At 39.9% G+C, this 22,385-nt stretch overlaps 1 protein-coding gene across 1 annotated transcript; it reads left to right on the forward strand.

Moving 5' to 3' along the window:
- The first annotated feature begins 8,880 nt into the window (after positions 1-8,880).
- On the forward strand, positions 8,881-19,124 carry pld3 (phospholipase D family member 3). The gene is made up of 12 exons (XM_085370593.1): positions 8,881-9,073; positions 11,904-11,990; positions 13,218-13,265; positions 13,424-13,587; positions 13,965-14,145; positions 14,327-14,444; positions 14,920-15,047; positions 16,098-16,295; positions 16,889-17,028; positions 17,268-17,433; positions 17,550-17,649; positions 17,990-19,124. Exons 2-12 carry the CDS (start codon positions 11,964-11,966, stop codon positions 18,181-18,183), a joined length of 1,464 nt encoding a protein of 487 aa, XP_085226719.1. The 5' UTR covers positions 8,881-9,073; positions 11,904-11,963; the 3' UTR covers positions 18,184-19,124.
- Positions 19,125-22,385: the final 3,261 nt, after the last annotated feature.

Below are 22,385 nucleotides of genomic sequence, written 5' to 3' on the forward strand. Positions count from 1 at the left end.
TGCATGCACAATATACACCTGTAACAAAAATGCCAGGCCTGATTTTTTTGTCCCAGTCCAGCCCTGGTCGTGGTGGTCATATACAAACAACAACAATGCTCTGTCTTCAGTTTAATTAAGGCGTGATGTGCTCATTGATTATCAGAATGCTTTTAATTGAGTGAGCTGGAATGTGAAGTTGATTAACATTGATTGCTGTCAGACAGAGACGTTTAGATAAGACCCCTGATACTGGCCTAAAAGAGGCTGCCATGACAACCACATATCACCTTTAACCTCAGCACTTCAGTTTTACTTCCTTGTTCTGGACAGCGAGACAGGAGGGAGACCGAAGTGAGATTAACATCAGGAATTTATTCAAGCAGTTTAGCGCCAAAAGATCAACTCTGCAGCTGAAAATATGATATATGTGAGGCAAATTATTAACAGAGATGCACTGGTTACAAAAAAAGGACAGACCAGCATTGTTCACAGTGACCCTGGATTATTACGCCTGCATGTAATGGTGCACCCATAAAGAAAGAGCTTCTTAGGTTAAAGTTTCGCCTTCTTTTAACCGTCTGATTTAAGTTTTCTTGTTACTTTTCACTTTTGAATAGATTTTCTTTAAAGCAAATCGTCCCCTCATTTCAAACCTTTGCTGAATGTTGTCATTTGAAACCCTCAGCGGTCAAATCCTGTTTGTCCAAACTGCAGAACCTTCACCTGCTTAAAGGGTTCGACTCGCAGAGTGTGTTTTTCTTGTGTCTTAACTGAACAAAAGCACGTTAAACACAACAATGCAGAGGAAATCCTTCACATTCACGGTAAGGGTGTAAAGTTTAGGGTCGGAAGCTTTAGGAGTTAAGCTAATGAGGACATAAAGATATACTTCTGGATGTACCACCTCCCTCTTCTTCTTCTCCTTTCCTCTTCCCACACACAGACCTCATTCGATTGGACTGGGTAATCAGTTACAACCAACGGGGCTGTTTCTAGTATGAGCATGCACAAACACATGCAACAGCCCCACAAGTCCACTTAAAAAGTTCAGTTGGCATTCACAGTAATGTGTATAAAGGTCATTTATTGTGTTAAAAATATTCCATAACAAAATCTGTCTTTGAAGCATCAAACCTTTGAAATCCACAGCAAATTACTCCGGCTACTCCTTCATATTATCTCAGTCCTTTCTAAGATTTTACCACTTCTCATTTGCAGACAAAAGGCTCATACCCACTGCGTGCAGCTTTCGTCATTTATAACAACAAATCATGAATTATTGCAGCTAATACGAATGTTTCCACTAAGTGTGCGCGATTCAAATCGACAACTTGCATGATTTAGCGATTGAGAGGCCTGATATCTTTAGCAACAAAGATAAGATCATATCTCAACATCTTTTTATTTAAAATAAAAATGGTACAAACGCTGCTTCCACTGCTGCAAACTGCTCTCTGCATTTATGAACAAACAAAGGAATGGCTCACCTCCAAATATCAGAAGCAAAACTAAACATATTGTAGCTGATCTCTGAAATGAAAGGCTGCATTCACACTGCAAGCCTAGGAGCTCAGGGAAGTAAACGTGGTGGCCGCTCAGTGTTTACGGTTTCATTTTATAAGGCGGTGTGCTGCAGAAGCAGCTGAGAGAAACTGCTATTTCAATAAAGCAGTGGCTGTTACTGTGTATGGAGGAGAATGTGGAGGAAGAAGAAACCAGGAGCAGTGGGATTGTGATGGGAATGGCTTCACTGGAAGATATTTCAGCCCAAAGGGCTAAATTACAACCAGCTGTGTCTCATATACACCTCTTAATAGTACAGTAGCAGTATTTATTGATAGGACTGCCCTTTTTATCAGGATAATTCATCCTGCCAAACTCAGGAATGAAAAACACCTGAAAGAGTTAAAAGTAATTTATGCTAAAAATTCCCCCAAATCCCAATCTGATTGAGCACCTATGGAATGCCCTGGAAAAACCCAATCACTAGAGGATCACATCTTTCAACCTGATTCCACAGTGCGCCTTCAGAGATCTCGTCAAGTCCTTGTCTCAGTGGGTCAGAGTTGTTCAGGCATGCAGCAGAGGCCCACACAAATGTGGGAAGATGTATGACTTTTAAGGCTGATTGGTGTGTCCTAAAGCTCCTTAACACCTCCACATATCTCCACCTTTACTCATGTTGAAATCTAGAACATTAACGAATGAAAAGCCCCAAACTAGGTACTGACAATGTTTTTATCATTTCTGAGAGTATTACTGCCACCCCCCTTAGCTCACTATGTGGGTTATCTATCAGCCTTCACCTGTGACTGAACAGGCTGTTCTCTTGCCCCACTCACCCCCACCACCACCACCACTCTCTGACCATTGTCACCTATATCTCCCCCACATTCCCCCACCCCTGGTCATCAGGTCCAGCTCAGACAGACGTGGGTGGAGGATGAACAGAATGAACTGGCTTTCTGTCAAAATCAATTTTCTTGTTACCTCGTGTACTTTTTAATTCAGCCACCAAAGTGTTGAGTCTTAGGCAGAAAAACGTGCTCATACAAGGTAAAATAATGTAGAATAAAAAGATTAGAGGGTTTTTAAAAAAATCAAGAAATATTTCTTTTTTTTTTTCATGGCTGAACCTGCGTCTGTGCGTGACTTTATCTGCAGATGAAGTAGGATTTGCTGACATTGCAACAGCCGTTTCTGAGAATAATGCACAAGTATGTATAGTTTTTAGTCTGTTCATAAAATGTTATCATGTTTCAGGAATTGAGCAACTCCAAGGAGTGTTTTTTTTTAATGTGTCACATTGCACTGGGAGAGCTAGGTGTGGTCCAGGTAGAGTGCACGCTGTTGTAACTCTATGTTTCTTAGGACTAGTTTTAACTTTTAGAACACCAGCATGAGAAGTAAGGATATGTATTGTTGTTCTAAAGGAGGCTTAAAAGCTTTATATTGCTAACTGAATTCAAGTGATCTGGGTAGAGTGGGTACAGGAGATGTGTAGGGGTCAGATACCTGAGAAGCTTTTCTAAAAGACGGTTGGGTGGCGACTGGTTTATAGCGGCATGAGCTGTCATTCCGCTTCCTTCTGCACATCCTTTAACTGCACAGATGACTGGCTTTCCTCGTATCCTGGAAGCTGAATGTCCGTGTGTGTGTGCGTGTGCAAGAGAGAGAGAGAGAAAGCACGCAAGAGAACAACAGATCAATGGTAGATGACTAATGAAGCAGAGTGCGTAGCGGGAAGTCATGAGTCAGTGTACATGAGGTACTAACCTGTGGGTGTGCGCTAGCGTTACCTTAATAAGACCTTTATCATATAAACCTGCCCCCACAATGATCTATGTGGGACAAAAACATGATCTTTATGAACCTGCAGAAGAAGATCAAGTTTAAATACTTCAATTAATAACAGAGTTTTAGATTTTTAATCAATTTCACTTTATGTGCATGGTTCATTGAGTGTAGCTTCAAATTTTCTGCTTTTGGCAGAAGCTGAAAAATGTTTAAAGTGACACACGTCTTCCAAACAACACCAGTGCTAGCATTAAGAAATAGTTCTCTAGACCGCTAACGTAACCTGTAAACTCTAAACTGACAGTTGAACACACCTGAACACCGAGAGCAGCAGGTGACAATAACAAAGTAAGAAGTTAAGTGACACAGTGATATTATGCAAGTGTTTCCTTCATCAGAAACTACCAGGCCAGCTTTCATGAAACGTTTTGGACAGGTGGAATATGGGCAGAGAATGAACCTGTTAAATTTTGGCATTGTTCCCGATTACCGTCTTTATCCTGCTTCTTATCACTGATCTCATCTTTTGCTCTGATACAGTCTCCAACACACACACACACACACACACACACACACACACACACACACACACACACACACACACACACACACACACACCTAAGCACATGCACACACACAGCTGTGTTACAATCTAACTGTAACTGTATGCAAAGCATTTAGAAACACTTGCAGGCAACTTAGAAAGACTGGCTACAAACAACCTGAAAACACTCATTTACTTTATTTGTGATTTTAAGCATGAATACAAAATAATATTTCCACATATGCCAGGCCGAGTAAATATTTGGTGCAACATATAATAAACAGTAATAAATAGAATAAGCACGGGTCCTAAATGAAGTTGGGTTATAAAGAAAGCATAATTAAAAAGTAGTGGCAAATAAAATGCTCACATTAGAAGCAGAATAAAAACCTTGAGCGTAATAAAAGCCGTCATAAAAAGCAAGTTTACATCTAGAAGTCACAGGTTCTGGTTTTCTTGGTTTGGCAGATATTCACAGCCTTGTTGTCCTGGACTGAACGCTCCTGTTCTCCCTGACTGCAGCAGAGTGAACAGGATGTGAGAACGATGGGAGGGATCATTTTTGATGGCTCGCCAGTAGCAATATTAAGGTCACAAACAACGCTTAATGCTCTCTGTCGTATCTGTTGACATGGTTACATGTCAGTAATTCTCAGTGAATATAAAACAACCACACCTTCTCAGACCTCATATTCAGAGGAAAAGAAGGGCCATTGTTGTGCAAGACCTCAAACTGGAGTAATGTATTTCCCCAAAAGAAGCCAAATTAACTGGTTTGTTTGTTGTTTGTTACTCCACAAATCCCCTGCTAATGTTTGTCTTTATTTTGTTTTCAGTATGAAAAATTACAGGTAATTCAATTTAACTGGGCTTGTGCCTAAACTAGAAACTGGGGGAGGTGTAAAGTTTACATAAAGACGAATATTTTTAAGTGTGACTTCTCAGTTTATCTATTTAAAAAGTTATAATTAATCTCTGTCTTTGTCCTGTCTTCCTCCCGTCACCCTCAAACGGTCGCAGCTGATGAGTAACCCTCCCTGGCTCTGCCAAAGTTTTCTTCGTGTTGAAAGGGAATTGTTCCTTCCCACTTTTGCCAAAGTGCTTGCTCATAGTGTAAGTGACTCAAATTATTCAGTCATTAATGTTGTTTTTAGAAGACAAAGAACAAGTTTTGGTGTAAGGATAAGTGATTGCAGATTGTTTTCATAGTGTGGTGTAGGACAGCTTTAAAAACCTAAATCTAAACTCTAAAGTTTAGATTTTTTTGTGATTAAATGCAGATACAAGTATCTTATTTGTTGATTATTATCAGCAGTAATAAAAATGGGGGTTTAAAAAGAAAAAGAAATGTAACAGACTGAAGAAACATAATTCTGACATTTGCTGAATGGAAAAATCTGCGTTCAAGTTTTTCCATCTGAAAAAGTGGTGACGCCACTAACATTAACACCAGCCGTTATCAACCTGCTGTGGTGATGTCAGTGGTTTTATGGCCCCCACAGCCAGTAATAGCAGACCTGGGGCAGACTGCTCGGGAAAACAGGAGGGTTATTTGAATAATCTCACACGAGTCCCACAAAGGTGTGAAAACATTAGAAACAGAATCACAAGTTTTATTTGTGTAACTAAGTGAAGTTAGCGAGAAGACACCGAAATTCTTATTTTGATTTATTTATTTTTGCATCACCTGTTTTGCATCGTCATGCCTCACATGCAGAAGCGTGAATGGGCCCGGACAAGATACAGACATATACAACATAAAAAAGATTTGCATTGTCTGGGAGAATATGCAGTGCATTAAACCAACAACCTACTTTTGGATCCCCCAAGAGAATATTAGCTTTTTTAGAGGAAATGAAAGTGATTTAAGGAAAAAGCAGCAGAGCTACAATGATAAAATATCTGATGTGTTGTCAGTAATAAAGCTCAGAGCCACAACTCTTATGGAGAGCTGCTTAGTGACTCACTGCAATCAGTCCTGGCGTAGTATTACACCACCACTGATACTCCAAGAGGAAAAAACCTCAGCAGTGATGTCAACGTCCTGCCAGCCTCGCTTCTAGAGAATCAGGAAGTTAGAAAAGAAAATGTGGTGCTGTGTAGCCATCACCTGAAGAGAATATATGAAGCACTAACCAAGAATTCTATGAATGATTCTATGTTGAGCATGACTACTATCACCAAAACAAAGCAATAGCAGCACAATTCATTCTCTTTGTTAATGAATATTAAAATAACAAGAAATGTAATTTAGATTAATCCGATAAACCAGCTTCGGTTGGATTAAACAGATAAAATGAGAAACTAGTGGGACAAATAAATGTAACAAGACAAGGATCTAAAGAGATGAAGTTGTTCTCCAGAAGAGGAAAGCCCTTCACAGCGGAAGTGAAGCCGGCCAGTTTTTTATAACCTCGCCATAACTCTCCCTTTGTTGTTGTAAAAAAATAAAACTGTCTGGGATTTTTCTGAGCCCATCTCCATGGTTACACTAAAGCACATTTATACATAACACACCTCAAGGCAGCAATAAGAACACTTAAATGCTAATCAATAGTAAAGCTGTTCTGTAGTGCAAACATTCCTGTTGCTACAATTATGTAGGAACGCTGCAGCGAGGAGAGGAAAGGTGTGAGTGATAATCATGGAATTTTTTAGCTCTGGCCTCTTTCTTATCAAACAGCAGGTTTCACCGCTAACAAAAGGAAATATGACCATTCACCACTCCCCTTTTTTATGAACACAATCCCCTGTTTTTAATGGATCCTAATAGTCACTGTATTGTGAGCTGCTGGTGTAAATAAATTGCACTCTGTCCCTCTTCTCTCTACTGTTATCCAACCTGTTGCCTCCACCTGCAACCAGCGCTCATGTGTGAGGAGCAAAAGGAAAGGCCAAAGTCTGTACCTACACTACAATGCCCCCTGTAGGATTATAAAAGAGAGAGACAAGGCAATGATGATTCTGTGATTCTATGCATGCAATTTTTACAAAGTTATGAAAGTAATTTTAATAATATTGCAAAATAGCTGCTCGATTAAGAGCACGGAGGTGTTTCAAGATGGCTGAGGCTTGCTTCGAGAAGAACTTTGCCAAGTGCCAAGTTAGGAAGCCAGCATGACTGAGGACAGGAAACACACAGGAAAAATAAACACACCACGTACTCCTCAGATGGTTTATGCTGTTAATTTTCATTTTTGTGTGGGTTTGTCTCATTTTTATGACTATGAATGAGGCCTTCTGTCTCAACACCAGATGTCATGCGGAAGAGGTTTACTTTGCTTTCAGGCCAAAAGAGCTGGAATCTAAGAGCAATGCCCACAATGATGGTGAATGAATTCAAATATCCGTTTTTGTGATGCCTGTGGGTTGCAGGAAATGTTACCACGGGCAACAACTGGCCAGTGGTTCACAGTTTGAGAACCCTGGAACGAAGGGTTCACGTGCAGTTTGAGTGAGTGACGGAAGACGAGTTAACACTAAAACTCAAACCGCAGCAGAAGCCACAGTCAAACAAATGTGTTCATTTATTTGTTATTGTGGGAACACGGCAGAGAAATATACTGGAAACATGGCACTCAAAGAAATTTACCATTCATATGCTAAACCTGAGTATTAAATAATACATCAAAATACCTGCCAAAATAGGTACCCAGAGGCATTTCAAGATGGCCACCAAGTGGTGTAAAACATTTGGCATGTGAAATCAATGCACTTCAAATTAAAAGATACAAAATATGTATTTGGGTTCACATCATTGTTTTATTCTGTCAGGTGATCCATCAGGCCCACAGCAGAGAGAGACATGGGAACACTGCCGTGTAAAACTGTTAACCAGCCTCTTTATTTTGTGGCTGTGCAAACACCTTCAGGGCTTTGTCTGGAGTTTATCGTCAGTCCTGCTTAAAACTGTGCACAGCTGCATAGGAGCTAAGAAGAAACAAAGACAGGCATGCACACGTTTTACACTATTAGATATGCTGACAAAGCTAGTAAACAAGAAGAAATGTATTAGTATTACTATTACAACTGAAACCATACATGTAAAGTAACAAGAGATTTGGCTAGTTGGATTTACGTCAGCTGATGTGGGTATATTTTTGTTAATTTCATTTATGTTGCTATTTACCTCTTTTGGTGATGAATAAAGAGGTTTTCATGCTTACTTTTAAACACATATGCACTGCAGTGCACTTTATTCCATATCCTTAAGGCCAGATTAGAATCGCCAAATAATCTAACATGCATGTCTTCAGAGCCTGAGCACCTGCAGGAGGCTCATACAAGCACATGGAGAACAGAACAGAAGATCCAGGCCCAGAACACTCTGCCCTGAGATGCCAGCCCTAAATATAGCCCCACACAAACTGTAACACAACATGTGACTAGTGCCGCACCAGTCATTGTGAAACACGGAAACTATGCATAAGACAGTAAAAAAGGATCAAGAACCCCCAGAAGATATAGGGCTCAAACTAAATGAAAATGTGGAAAGTGCAATTATCTGTTCTCTCCTGCATAAAACTGAGGGGTCACAAGCTTAAGTCAAACACTGATAGCTTATCTCAGCTAGAAGTATGCAATACAGCATGTGACCTGATCCTTCAGTTAAAACTAAAGTCTGCAAAAATCACCTGTGTCAGAAGACAAAAAGAACCGCAGTGCAACTGGCGGATGGACATGAGGAGATAAGTTGTTAGACCTCAGCTCACAAAATCGTTCCTGCTTCTTTCTTCGGCTTCTGCTGTAGAAGGTCAAAAGCTTTAAGGTAACATGCTCTGAATCCATCCCAGTATTTCAGTACGTTTTTAAGGGGGTTAGCGTTTGTGTTTATTCTTCTTACCACCTGGTGGAGCTGCAAACCCTGTAACACTTCACCCAGTGGACAAGCCTTTAATGTCCTTATAAATTCATTTTCTTCAAACGTCAATCCTTCACTCGGGTAAGCGCTTTCTCTGTGTTATTTGCGCCATCTCGTGGTGAAAGTGGAGAATTACATTACAGTAAGGCCGATATAGTACGTCACGTGAAAACGCCACTCTAATTGGTTGAATTGCACGGATCACATGACCTGCTCACTCATGTAGCCAAAACGGCAGTGAAACAAAACAAGTGCTGTAAAAGTGTTTCTCTTTATGTATTTCCGTGCATCTAACAATGAATATTAACCGTAAATGCCACTGTACGTAAACTGCACACGTCGTCGTTGCTGTGTGAGGGACTGTAAGTAACCTGGACGCATAGTAGCAGGTGGGTTAAATGTTCTTTAGAGCTTATAGCGAACTGTTTTTGTTTTGCATCGTCAGCGACTCTCCGTCGGCTCACTAACACAGATCCAGGCTACAGTGTTTGTTAGCAGTTATGGAGTTTAAACAAAGACTTTTCCCTCATCGTAAATTAATTCGTGCTTTACTTAATGTGTAGTTTTTAATTTATTTGATCTTTGCCGAACTCCAGAGTGACCCACATTTACCTACATTCATGTTTTAGCCTCCTGCTGGCTAACCACACTTGTGTTGTCTAAGTCAAACGTCAGAAAATGGTTACAGTCGTCTTATTCATGTGAGGTAATTTAGTGATTTAGCAATCCTTGCACTCACTGACACACTCGCTACAACTTGAGCTAAAAATCTCGAGTCACTTCTTCCTCACCGAGTTATTTTCTCTAATTCTAATTCATTTGTTCCTCTGCGCAGATGCACAAACTCTTCTTTGTCCACTGCTAACAGATGCAGTTCGAGCCGAGGGGCTTTTGGGTTTGCTTTATTAAGTACAGTTAAAATAACAAAATTAAATATGGTGCTATAACAGTATGACACTTAGAGCTGACCTGTAGTTTCAACATGTTCCAGACTCGAGTTTCTTATAATGATGTTCCAGCATTGTTCAGTGTGTCATGTCCCACAGAAGGCACAGGAGTTTGACATAAGTCCACTGAGATCACAGAGTGAGTCTGCTCAAAGCAACTCAAGTTTATTCTCTCTGTGATTCAGCTCCAAAATTTCACCTCAGAAACAGAAGAGCACTGTCTTTGTCCTGCCACCATGCCAGTGTACATAGCAGGAACATGAAAACACGATATTTTGTTCCACTTTGTGCCCACTTTGTACTCTGCTTACTTCAAACTGGGAAACTGTAGTAGGTCAGAGGTTTCCCTGCTTCAGAAGAGGACTTTGTAGGAGACTATATACAAATAACAGCAATTGGTCATTATCAAAACAAAGCATCTGTGTGACCTTAAAAGAAGTCGATGCATTTTCATCTTATTTTTGGTAATTTTATAAAGCAAAAAAAAAAGAGGTTGAAAAGTTGTTGTTTTTTGTTGTTTTTTCTATCATGGTCTTAGTGAGTTTCATTGTATGGAACTAACAAAATTTTGTTTGTAAACTACAGGTTTTTTTGTACGTTTTAGGTATTTTGTCCAGTTCAATACTATTATGCTTCTTCTAAACCAGCAACTTGAAAAGTAAATTTCATACATCTGCTGTCTGATAAATCAAATACACTGTTTAGGTGTATTTGATTTATCAGACAGCAGATGTATGAAATTTACTTGAACGTGCAAAGCAGTTTCTCTTTCTGTGGTTTGTTTAAGTAAAATTTTAAAAACTTCTGAACATCCACCAGGTCACCAGCAAAACTCGTGTTTCTTAGATGCATTTGGCCCTTAAACATGTTCTGTTATTAGATTTTAACATGTCAAAGCTAGTAAAATTTACAATTTGATACAAACAAAACACTCAAAGACTCTTTGTGTAATGAAGTCAGGGCCATCTTGCTTTTAGCGTGTTAGCAATAATTCAGCATTTACATTCATTCATCTGCTTTTTCTTAATTTAAGAAATTTCTTCATATGCTTAAAACAACAACAACAACAGCGTGTGAAACTAAAATATTAGTCACGTGTTCCTCTCTGACCAGAAATATGTCTCTAGCAGGAAATGTGTTTCCCGTCTTTGAAATCATTTTTCAGGAAGAGTCGGTTACCTGAAATATGTCCTGTATGTTAAAGAGCTTGTTTGTGACTGAGCTTTATAAGGAGCGAAAACTTCCAGTGGCCTGAAGTGTATAAATGTGTTCAGTGTGTTATATTAAAAGTTCAAAATGATGCGGTCGTTTTAATTGACTTTGGAGCAATGTGTATTACAAACTAGCTATCAGCCATCGCACTGTGCTGTAATGTAATAGCACTTATAGTGGGAGTAGTAGAGAAATATCTTGGTGCAGGTCGGACAGCCTGTATAGCAGTATGTCTGTGATAGACCACAATAGGCTCTGCTTTCATAAAAACTTTCATAAGTGTGACTTGAAAGATTTCCAAATATTTGTGCATGACTCAGAGCTAAAATGCTTTTGCTTCACAATGCAGTATCACATGCTTCTTTGACTCTTGTGACTTCCAGCTCAGCGATATCGCAATTTTACCAAGTCACAGCACTTCCTGTCTTTGATGTAGTCAGATCTAAAGAAGCATCACATTCTGTCTTTATCACATTTTTGTGTTTAATCAGATTTGATTTCAGTACAAAATACACTAATCCTTAATCTCTGTACTTGTAAGTTTGTGGGGGTCCTTTTTTCTAGCTGCTAGCTGTAAGCTCAGAGGCCCTGTCACCCTGCAGGCAGCTTTTCAGCAGCTGGAGCTGTCTTTGTGCTGGAGATGGTGCAGTTCATTCTGTGTATGTGGTGGTGAAAACACCTAGAACCTTCTCTTTGTTGAGTGTGTAAAGGACAAGCTGAGGTGTGTGTCCCACGTTTGGTTGTGTTTGAGGCTGCTGTGTTGTTGAAAACTACACTGCTACTTTAAGTTAATGACAACCTCTTAAGAACGATAGAAACTGTGCAGGTCCGTCCTTTCTCAAAGCCATGTATCATTAAATAGCATTAAATGAATATCCACTGCTGCTGGTTCTGTTTACAGATATCATTACAGCCAAAACTTGGAATGAAATGTTTTTAAGCCGTGTAGCAAAGTTTCCTTGGGTGCAGCTTCGGGATTGGTTGAGTCATCTTGTATTTACCCCTGAAACATGATGACTTGAAGTAACGTTTGTGTTTTGTTCCTCTTGTTTGGTCTCAGAGCTGCAGAGCAACACAGTGAATGTGAGCTGACAGGACGGAGCTCATTTCTTCCGTGAACATGAAGACCGGCATCCCGTACCACCAGGTAAAGTTCCTTTAATATGTGGGCTTCATCAGTGTACAAACATCCTAGTTTTTAATCATTTCCTGATGCGGTTTTAATATTTATTTAAGTTACTTATTGCTTAATTATTTATTACTTACCTTCACTGTATTCTTTTCCTTTATATTTTTAAAATCAAATGTCGCCCCTTTGATGTGAGACAAAGTGATTAATGATTTTGCAATCACTGGTCACTGTGCATAGAAAATTAAGTGGTCAGTTATAAAGCTGTGTACAGTGGTCTCTCGCTATGACGCGGTTCACCTTTCGCGCCCTCGCTGTTTTTTTTAACAGCGCATTGTGTTCTGCGTCCTGATTGGCTGTAGACCGTTGTCAATCAATCTGGTGCCGTGTCTCCTGTACAGTACAGAATGCATTCAGCTTGTCAAATTTACATAAATCTTTGGTCGCTAGCAGTGTGACTCTGAAGTGCATTACTGCATGTTTGTAAGATTTCACCCCAATAAACTCAACAATCACTGTCGAAGGCAACCGCAGGTGCCTTTGGTTTCATTCTCTAATACTGGACTTATTTTTCTACGAAGGTTTGAACTTTGAGAGAATTTAAACAAGAGAGAAAAGTGTGAAAATGTTCATGCCTGTCTGAGAAAAGTGTATAAAGTGTGTAGTGACGGGTTTTACAGCCTTGAAGCGTCTATAATAACTGTAAAAAAATAACATTCGCTACTTTGCGGATTTCACCTGTCGCGGGTTATTTTTAGAACGTAACTCCTGCGATAAACGAGGCGCCACAGTATAGTCAATGTTCTGTTTTGTTGTGAAAAATATCCCAAGCATGTTGCTGGGGTTTGGCCACGTCGTTGTTTTTCCTGTAATGTTGCAGACGTGCCGAATGCTGGAAGTCAAGGGAATTTTTAAATCATGTGAGGAAGTGAAGGATTGTGTTTCAGGAAGTGCTCTTGCTTTAGGTTTATATTGACTGTAACTGCTTAAATTAAATGATGTTACTTGTTTTTTTAATGACAGCATTTGGTGAATGAGTGCCAGTTTAGGAAGCTGGCAGACGTAGAACTCTTTTCCTTTGTGTGTTCAGAGAATGATGGTTTTTCCATGACTTTAGCAGGTGCTAGCAGTTATTGAGGTGGCGATTTTGAGACCGTGGATGTCTGGTATGATAGAGGTTTATGGTTCAGTCTGGATCGAATGTTCTCACAGTGTCCTTGTGTGGTGGTTGTGTTTGTGTGTTAGCTGGAGGATGAGTCCCGGGGACAAGAATCCAACAGGAGAACACAGGTGGTGAGTTAGAGCACTAACACACAAATACACCTGAATTTTTACTCGTCAATATAAATAAATCGCAATGATTTTTTCAGTTTATGTCAAAAATAAAGACAAAGAAATAAACACTGATCAAGAGCTGCAGATTCTAAGGACGTCTCCTCCTCCCTCCTCAGTATTACAGGTGTTTGATAGCTCTGGCCACTGTGGCTAGTGTGCTGCTGGTCATCATGGCGCTCTGTAACCTCCTGATACCGAGGGCCTCCTCTTCCTCTTCCCACCCTGTTCCCGACATCAGCCTCCCTCTGCCTAACATGGAGTCCTGCACAGATCCCTGCAGGTAAGTTTACTTTAGAAACCAACACCTGCTTCCAGCTTAATCTGCATATGCAGAAGAGTTCAATATCCAGGAAAACAAAAAGCTTTTTAAAACCTTATTTGATGACAAAGCCAGCAAACTTTCTTACTTTTTATCAAATTTGACTGATGATTCTATCCAGCTTCATACCAGTAATAGAAAATTACTTAAAGTGCAGATTCTTGACTATACATGAAACAGCATCTTCATTACTATCCATACTCTACCCAGCCTCTTCTATAACATAGCTAAAGTTTAAAGCTTAGTTAAACTATCTGCTTGACATGAATTCATGTAATTTCATTTTTCTTGACGTTGGACGTTGAGGAAAAAACTCTCCCACTCTTCTCTGTCTCCAGGATCGTGTTGGTGGAGAGCATTCCCGAAGGCCTGGAGTTTAACTCCAGCACCACTCATCCATCCATCTTCCAGGCGTGGATGAATCTGATGAACGAGGCTCGCAGCAGTGTCGACATCGCCTCCTTCTATTGGACCCTCACCAACAAAGACACACACACTCGTGAGCCGACAGCCAATCAGGTCAGCTGGAGTTGTCTGCGGTTTTCTTTTTCTCTTTTCCTCTAATATTAAATTATGCTGAAGAATGATTGATTATTAATTGATGCAAAGTGCTTTTAATTGTGCCGACTGACCTTGATCTAAAGCAGTTATTGTGAAACAACCAGATAACTGATCCCTGATTTTCTCGCCGTGCTCACAGGGTGAGGCTGTTCTGAACAGGCTCGCTGAACTATCGGGGAATTTATCAGTTCGTATTGCTGTTAACACACCGCAGGAGAAACAGCCACGGCACGACCTCAGGCTGCTCAACGACTCAGGTGACTCTTGGCTTCTTTTGAACGTCACACCTGCAGGGGTCAGACTGATCTGAGCTGTCTGAGTTATTATGAAATTAGTTTAATACACATATTGTGATGTCTCACTGTGTGTGGGACATCATATGACGTCTGTGAGCCTCTTATCGACACTTGTGTTAAGTTGGTTGGTTGTGATGGGAGTTATTTAGCTGCGACATTAACAGTAACTCTGGTATTGCAACATACAACTATGCATAAGCACCATTTTTTGTTTTTATTTCTTTGTTTTTGTTTTTTGGTGCATAAGACTGATAAACATTCTGATTTACAAAATGGATTATTCTGAGATACTGAGTATCACTTCCTTCTGTCTAAAATCATCTAAAATGAATATGTTATGTTCATTTATCATTGTCCAGTATTGCTTCCAAAATGCTTCCAGCCCTCAGAATTGTTAGTTTTTAGGAAATAAGTGTTTGTTTTGTGTGACTTTTAGGAGCCCATATTAGGACTGTAAACATGAAGGAGCTCACCACAGGCGTTCTTCACACCAAGTTCTGGGTTGTGGACAAGCAGCATATTTACATTGGCAGTGCCAACATGGACTGGAGGTCCCTCACACAGGTACACAAACACTCAGACTCTCTCTCACTGTCATGTAAATGCTGTTAGAGGTGGATGCTCAGTACAGTCGGTGTGTTTAAAGGTAAACAGAGCAAACTTATCAGTATATTTATTATTAAACAGTTCTTTCTACTCATGACTTGGTGTGGCGTTAAAGGGAGTGGATGTCCCTCTGCTTAAGCACCTACCTCTGAATATGAGAACAGCAGCACTGCCCACCTGCCCATCAGGGCGGGGGCATCCAATCAGAAGAAAGGTGGCCCAGACCTTATGTGGGATTCTCTCTTCAAAAGCTAAAAAAAAGTCCACACACCCACTCCCAGCAACCGTTAACAATAAGAAAGAATCAAAAGTTCAGCACGTTTAATAATTTTCCCTAAAAAAAAAAAAAAAAAAAAATATATATATATATATATATATATATATATATATATATATATATATATATATATATATATATATATATATATATATATATATATTTAAATCAGCATGGTCTATATATGCTCAAAAATCTATTATTTTATTACATATTTACATTAGCTTCACTTTCTTCACCGGCACTGGGTCTGTGCACAACAATTTGTGAACTAACGGCTTAACTGGAACAGTGGGGAGGGGGTCTTAAAGTAGAAAGCAGTTTATTTCACACAGGATGAATTACGGGGCTCCACCAGTAAGAATCATCTGAAGCTTCTCTAACAGGCCTGTAAATCTATAAACAGCGTCAGTGTCGGTAGTCCCGCCCGAATACTGACACTGACTCTGTCCCATTTCTTCTGCTTTCAAGAGGAAGTTTTTATGTTGGTATAAAGTTTCAGTCACATGCTGAACTGTTTAGTCTACACTTGTTTAATGTGGGACCATCAGTGTGGTAAACCACATCTCCCTTTTACATTTCTCAATCAGACTTTTGCTGAGCTGTCATTCGCATCCTTTTTTTACAAGCTTGCGCTAAAGTCCCAGAAACATATTTCTGATAAATTAAGTTTCAAAAATGCAAAACCAGCAAAAAACGAACGTAAGTAATGTTCTAGTGTTGGTCTCCAGGTGAAGGAGCTGGGTGTGGTGGTCTACAACTGCAGCTGCCTGGCAGCAGACCTCAGTAAGATCTTTGAAGCCTACTGGTTTCTGGGGGAGAGCAAGTCAATCCCATCACCTTGGCCAGAGAGGTTCTCCACCATGTACAACAAGGATACACCCCTCCAGCTGCCTCTTAACAACACGCCATCCAACGTCTATCTGTCGGTGAGCGGGATTTTCTTTTGATGTTGAGTCATAAGAGCCAGTTAATCACCTCTAAGCAGTTTTAAGGTTTGCTTTCTGACCAAATGGGAAATAACTGGTGTTTCTAGATGGTCACATCATGCAGAGAGAGGGACATTTTCAGCGTTGCGCTTGTATACATGCAACGTGCAACCACAATTTGTCACTTGTCACAATTTGTGACTTTCTGACTCCTCTACAGTTGGCCATCAGTACTGAAAGAAGATGTGAATGCTTGGTTTCTGTTACAGTCACAGAAGTGGGCAGATATCGACACCTCTTTCAGGGCGATGCAGGGCCGGGGGATTCCAAAGCTGTTCGAAAACAATCTGCAGCACAGAGTTTTGGTTTCTGTTACAGCGCTCACGTTTCCAGGATTCAACATTCAAAACCTTTTTAAAATGTAATGTTTTTTTTAATACAGTCCCACTGAGGCTACTAAATCAACCCACAGTCCCACATAGCCGCGCATTCGTCCAGTCATTACTGTGCATTTGTAGTTTAGCGTATTGTAGTTTTCTGCATTTTAAAAAATGCTGCTAAAATTAACTGAATCCTTTTTTCTGCTCGATCAGAGTTCCCCTCCGTCCTTATGTGCGGCCGGCAGGACTCCAGACCTTCAGTCCATCCTCAGTGTGATGGAGGATGCTGAGAGCTTTGTCTACATCGCTGTCATGAACTACCTGCCCACCATGGAGTTTTCACATCCTAAAAGGTGCAGTTTTGTTAATAGTTGTGAAATGTAACTACAGGAAAACAGTTGATCGTTGTTTTGTTTTTGTTTTTCTTTTATGGTCCTACATCAACTCTAGTCAAATCAACAGTAATAAAATTAATATGAACGTGTTTGCACAATAAAACACCAGGATATCCTGATCAAATCATCCCGAAAGGAAGTGAGAAACATTAAGTTTTAACATTGTGCTTGTACTGTGCGTGTGGCGCCCTCTGCAGGTACTGGGCGGACATCGACACGCAGCTGAGACGAGTTGCATATGAGAAGCGGATTAAAGTGCGGCTGCTGATCAGCTGCTGGAACAGCACACAGCCAGTCATGTTTTCTTTCCTGAAGTCTCTGGCCTCGGTTTATAACCCCAAGAATAACCTCGACATCCAGGTGGTGAGTGGCTCTTATGGTCAAGCATCATCTCCCGCTGGGAAAGGAGGTTGTACGTCTTATGGCACTTATCCTAAAGTAAAAACATTATGTTGTGACTTTGTGTTTTCTTTATTTAGAGGCTCTTCGTGGTGCCTGCCACCCCCAAGCAGAAGGAGATTCCCTTTGCAAGAGTTAACCACAATAAGTACATGGTGACGGACAAGATAGCATACATAGGTGAGGCACACTTTCTTTGTTTACTAATAAATTTGTTTCTTGAAATCATTAAGATGACTTAAAGAGTACACATAGAGAACTTTTTCAATCAGTTTCAATGACCTATCTTACAGTTTCAATTAATCCCCCAAAAAACAGAAAAATGTGATTTTCATCAAGATGAGAAAATGCATCATGATACTGAAATTGAATACTTGTTGGTGGTGTTAAAAGCCAAGCTGATGGCTGCTTTTCTAAGCATGTCATTAGTCACACATACTTTATTATCATCTGTCCAATCAGTCTTTCAGGAAAAAAAAGATAATGTGCTTAAATATAATCTGTGGCTTTCTGTTTTCAGGTACATCCAACTGGTCAGGAGACTACTTTGTGAACACGGCTGGCTCAGCATTAGTTGTCAACCAGACGGCGTCACAGTCTGTTGAGTCAACTGTCCAATCACAGTTGAAGGCTGTCTTTGAGAGGGACTGGAACTCGGGCTACAGCACTCCTCTCACCCAGCACTCAAACCTCAAAGACTTCTGTTACTTTTAACAGCATTACAGACACACAAAGTCATTGTTTCTGACTTCGACACAGCGCACTTTGATTTTAGTAGTGAAGTGCGAAACGTATGAAAATTGATCAGCTGTAATGTGGAAACCCCTGAGCTTAAAATCAGCAACAGGCAACCTATTAGCAGAGTGTTTGCTAGACTGCTGAGGTTTAATGCCACACTCTTATTTCATCAGAAAAAAGAGAGAATACAGACAGTTTTTTAAAGAGAGTCCAACATATGCTCTGTATTTTAGGCCGGTTTTAAGTAACGTTGAAGCTGATCTGTTAGCTCGATTTTATCCAAGCATTTTTGTCTGCCTTATGGTCTGTAAGTTTTCACACCAGCATTCACATGGATACAAAAAACATGAAACGGGCTAATACTGGCTGGATATGTTAAGCTCAACTTTCAACTACATTTGGCTGGTATCACAGTGTTATAATATACTGATGTACTTACAAACCCCAAAAGTTTGATTGCCAAAAATAGCACCAAAAACAGTTGCTTTTCTTTATTCTTAAACTGGTACAGAGATGCCAATTTGAGGCCATTTTTTTGTGCACTACAGAAATATGCCAGCAGAAGTTGGGAATATTCAGCTGAGCTCAGTGAGCTGTGAAATATGCCAACTGCAGGAAGTATTTAGGAATTTTTAGAGTTCATTTACATGCACAGCATGGGCAAAGGTGTATGCAGGATTAGTTTGTAGATATTTGCAGATGAAGACGTTAACACATCTCGCATTATATTTGTCAGTGTGAGCAGGACCTCCTGCAACAATCTGTGGGTGAAGGTAGTGGTGTCCCTGATCTTCTCAGCTGCTGATTTCCTGATAGATTAAATGTAAATATATATTTAGATCAGTAAACACTCAGGGTGTGGTGAAGGTTTGCAGTCTTGTTTCCTTCTAGGTTACAGTCCACGTGTCTGTGCAGACACTGGTGGTTGTGTCTTTTTGTTCTGACACAGCCTGCATACAGAAGTGTTTTTCTTTTCTTCAGTGCCTCAAAGACTGCAGCCTTGAGTAATGAGGGGTAGCTGCAGTGAGTCTGTGTTATAGATTGATAACATAAATAATTAATTCAGCATATTAGTATTTCTTGAAGTGAGAGGAGTAAAGTTTGTTTAGTCAGCGAATCCCTCACATCCATAGCTGCAAAGGTTTGTATGATCAGCAGCTTTTTGTACTGTCATATATTGTATATACCAGGAAACGTTATGATGGGATAAAAACATGCACACAAATGCACACCATATCTACTGTTAAAGGTTTTACCGCAGTGTCGGAGCAAAGGAGTCAGACATGAATGTTTAACTTTCATCATGTGGTTTCTATCATGTACTCCCAATAGCTGTAGGGGGCGCTGTTTCAGCATTGGCGTCAGGTCAGTGGCGAACGTCATGTTTTCTGCTGTCTCCTGCAGTGACTCGTGTAAAGGGATCAATTCAGTGAATCACAGCTTCAGCCTCGGTGGGAGTTTTCATCCCAGTTCATCTCAGGGAGTTTGAGTGCTTTTGAAATTTTCTGGAATTTAAAATCATTTAAAAATCCTCTCTGGACTGCGTTGAAATAAGCAAATAAAAGCTAAAGTCTGCAGTGCATCTAAGGGAAATAAAAACTTCTTTCATACCACTCCAGTGCAAAATATTTTTTTCACACACTGATCACAATTTGACCATTTGAAATAAATTTAATCCCCCTATAATGTGTTAATTATGATTGGAGACATTGTTTACAGTGCTAGAAATATCAAACTGAATTAATTGCGTGGATTGTAAACTCATCAAATATGTTGGAAAACCCCTAGTTTGTAAAAACACATATAGATTCGGGGCCAAATGAATTAGCTTAGGCAAGCAATAAAAAAGAGAAGCACAACATTTTATTGCTTGCTCAAACAGCCCAAGTGTTCCTAAGTAATCTAAACTTAGTAAGAGGAACTTGCTAGACATGTCTACGTACAAATGAAATGCTAAAGCACATAGCAAAGCCTCACTACCTGCTATTTAAAAGCATAAAAACCATGCTGGGAGTTAAGCTTGAGCTGCTCTACCTGAAGGTTCACATTTGTGATGCTGCAGTATCAGATGTCTAACACTGGGGGGCAGTGTTGGTGCAGTTTTGAGCCTTGTCCGATCTGTGAGATTCAATTTCAGGATTCTGTTTTAAAATTTGTTTCTGATAAAACGTCTAAACTAAAAAGTCTCATGACCAATGAAATCAAAGTTTACCAAAGGGGGATAACCTAGTGCTGCTCCTATATGATGGAAATACTGAACTTTACTATGAAATAAAAGGAAATCCTAGTATCGGTGCTTTTTACAGCCTGTGTATTTAATGCTATGTTGTTGTAGTTGTTTTTGTTTTCATGTTTTGAAGTGAATCAGAGTCCAGATCTGATTATGGGTGGGTTCAAATGTGAGACTCGAACACACCCAGTCTCTGCTGACTGCAGACCAGGCTGATACGTGCTGTTTGATAAATACATACCTACTGAGTAGGTTTGTGGTTGTTAACTCAAATACACTACAAACACCAGCAGTGAAAGTGCTGTGTGCAGTAAGATGATCCCTGTACTTTCAAATTAATTACAATGTTTTTAACTTAATATACATATACAATATACAGGCATGTGAATACTACATGTCCTTGAAGAACAACCTTTTATGAACTCCACAAAACAGTCATTTTTAAATTGGAGGGTTTTCAATATACTGGAAAAACTGAAATTGTAATGAAGTAAAATTTACATTATTATATTATTATATAATATTAGCCCCTCAATTTGCAGTCCTTTCAAAAATTGTTTCAAAACAGCTATGCCAAATTTCTTTTTCTGAAGATTATTCATAGCACCAAAACACTAAACTCACACAGTTTTCTCCCACAGCTGAGCTCAACATCTGCTGACTGATTTCAATGTTATTTTGCACTTGAACAACACGCCTGTAAGTCACAGGATCCAATGAGCTCTGCTTAAACCATCCTGAATTGATTTAACTGTCCTTGTTCTACCGGATATCCAATACAAAAGGAGTCCTGCTGCTCTCTGTGCATTAAAATACAAATGCCTTATAAAACTACACAGCAGATAAGTATCTGATGAGCCTTCAAAACTCTGATCAGTACATTTGCTCTTCTTCAGGAATCATTTGATGGTGTCACCAGCACCTGAAACAGCATGTTCCCCCTCCTCTTGCCGTGGTCTGAATACCCAACAATAAACTGTATCCCTGATACCTCACGCTGATACCTGTCTCTGCTCAAACCCACAAGAATAGTGGGTTGCAAAGTAGTGTTCCTTATAAATATATCTTAACCCGAAACATATCCTCTTAGGTATCTGCAACATGTTGCTTCCCGGTGTGTAAACTATGCAGTCGTCCGTGGTCATGGAACGCAGCAGAGCCCAACCCAGGAGGTTATTTCCGTCCCTCGGCTAACTATCCAAAAACGCACAGTCTCCACCCATTCAGTGACCCATGAAGTGTGTCTGTGGTGGGAGAGGCAGCTTGGGTTTAGGTCTTCTGTGGACACTTGATGGAGCTGCTCAAAAATATTGAGTTCAGGTGCACCTGTGATGGGATGGGATTTAAAAAGATGTGCTCTAATTTAATGTTTGGGTCCGTAATCTTCGCTTTGTGAGGTTGTAAAATTAGATTTGTACCTTGAAACTTTTTCAAGGTACAAAGGCTTACAAAATTTATATCTTTATCTGTGGAGCACTTATCACTGCAGCATCAAGCTGCACCGCCCACTAAATGCTGTTACGGAAAAAGTCTCTGCTGCCAGGGGGCCACTTCAGTTTGTTTGTGCCAACCTCAGGACCACCCAAATTACTCTTTTACTAGCTGCACTGTGACAGATTGATATATTTTTCTCTTTTTGCTACTCTTTGTGCAGATGTTTCAGTGCCAAGGTGCTTAGACGCGCAGGGAACACTAACATAATAAGTATTGTGTGTGTGTGACATTTTGCTTTTATCTTGAGAATGACAATTAAACAACAGTATTTGCTCCTGAGTGGGAAGACGGCATCTGTATGTGAAATATTTATGCCCCAGATTGTTTGAGGTGACGTTGATCTTGCTCTAAGTGTTTTCTGTGAAGATACTAAGCTGCTTTGGGAAATTAAAAACTGAGGAAAAGGTTTGGTGTTAGAGGTTTGGTGATCCAGGTTTGTACTTCAGTATTTTAT

Source organism: Diplotaxodon limnothrissa, linkage group LG14 (assembly GCF_057381915.1).
Source record: "Diplotaxodon limnothrissa isolate DT_005_m linkage group LG14, D_limnothrissa_male_GT1.1, whole genome shotgun sequence".
Lineage (NCBI taxonomy): Eukaryota > Metazoa > Chordata > Actinopteri > Cichliformes > Cichlidae > Diplotaxodon > Diplotaxodon limnothrissa.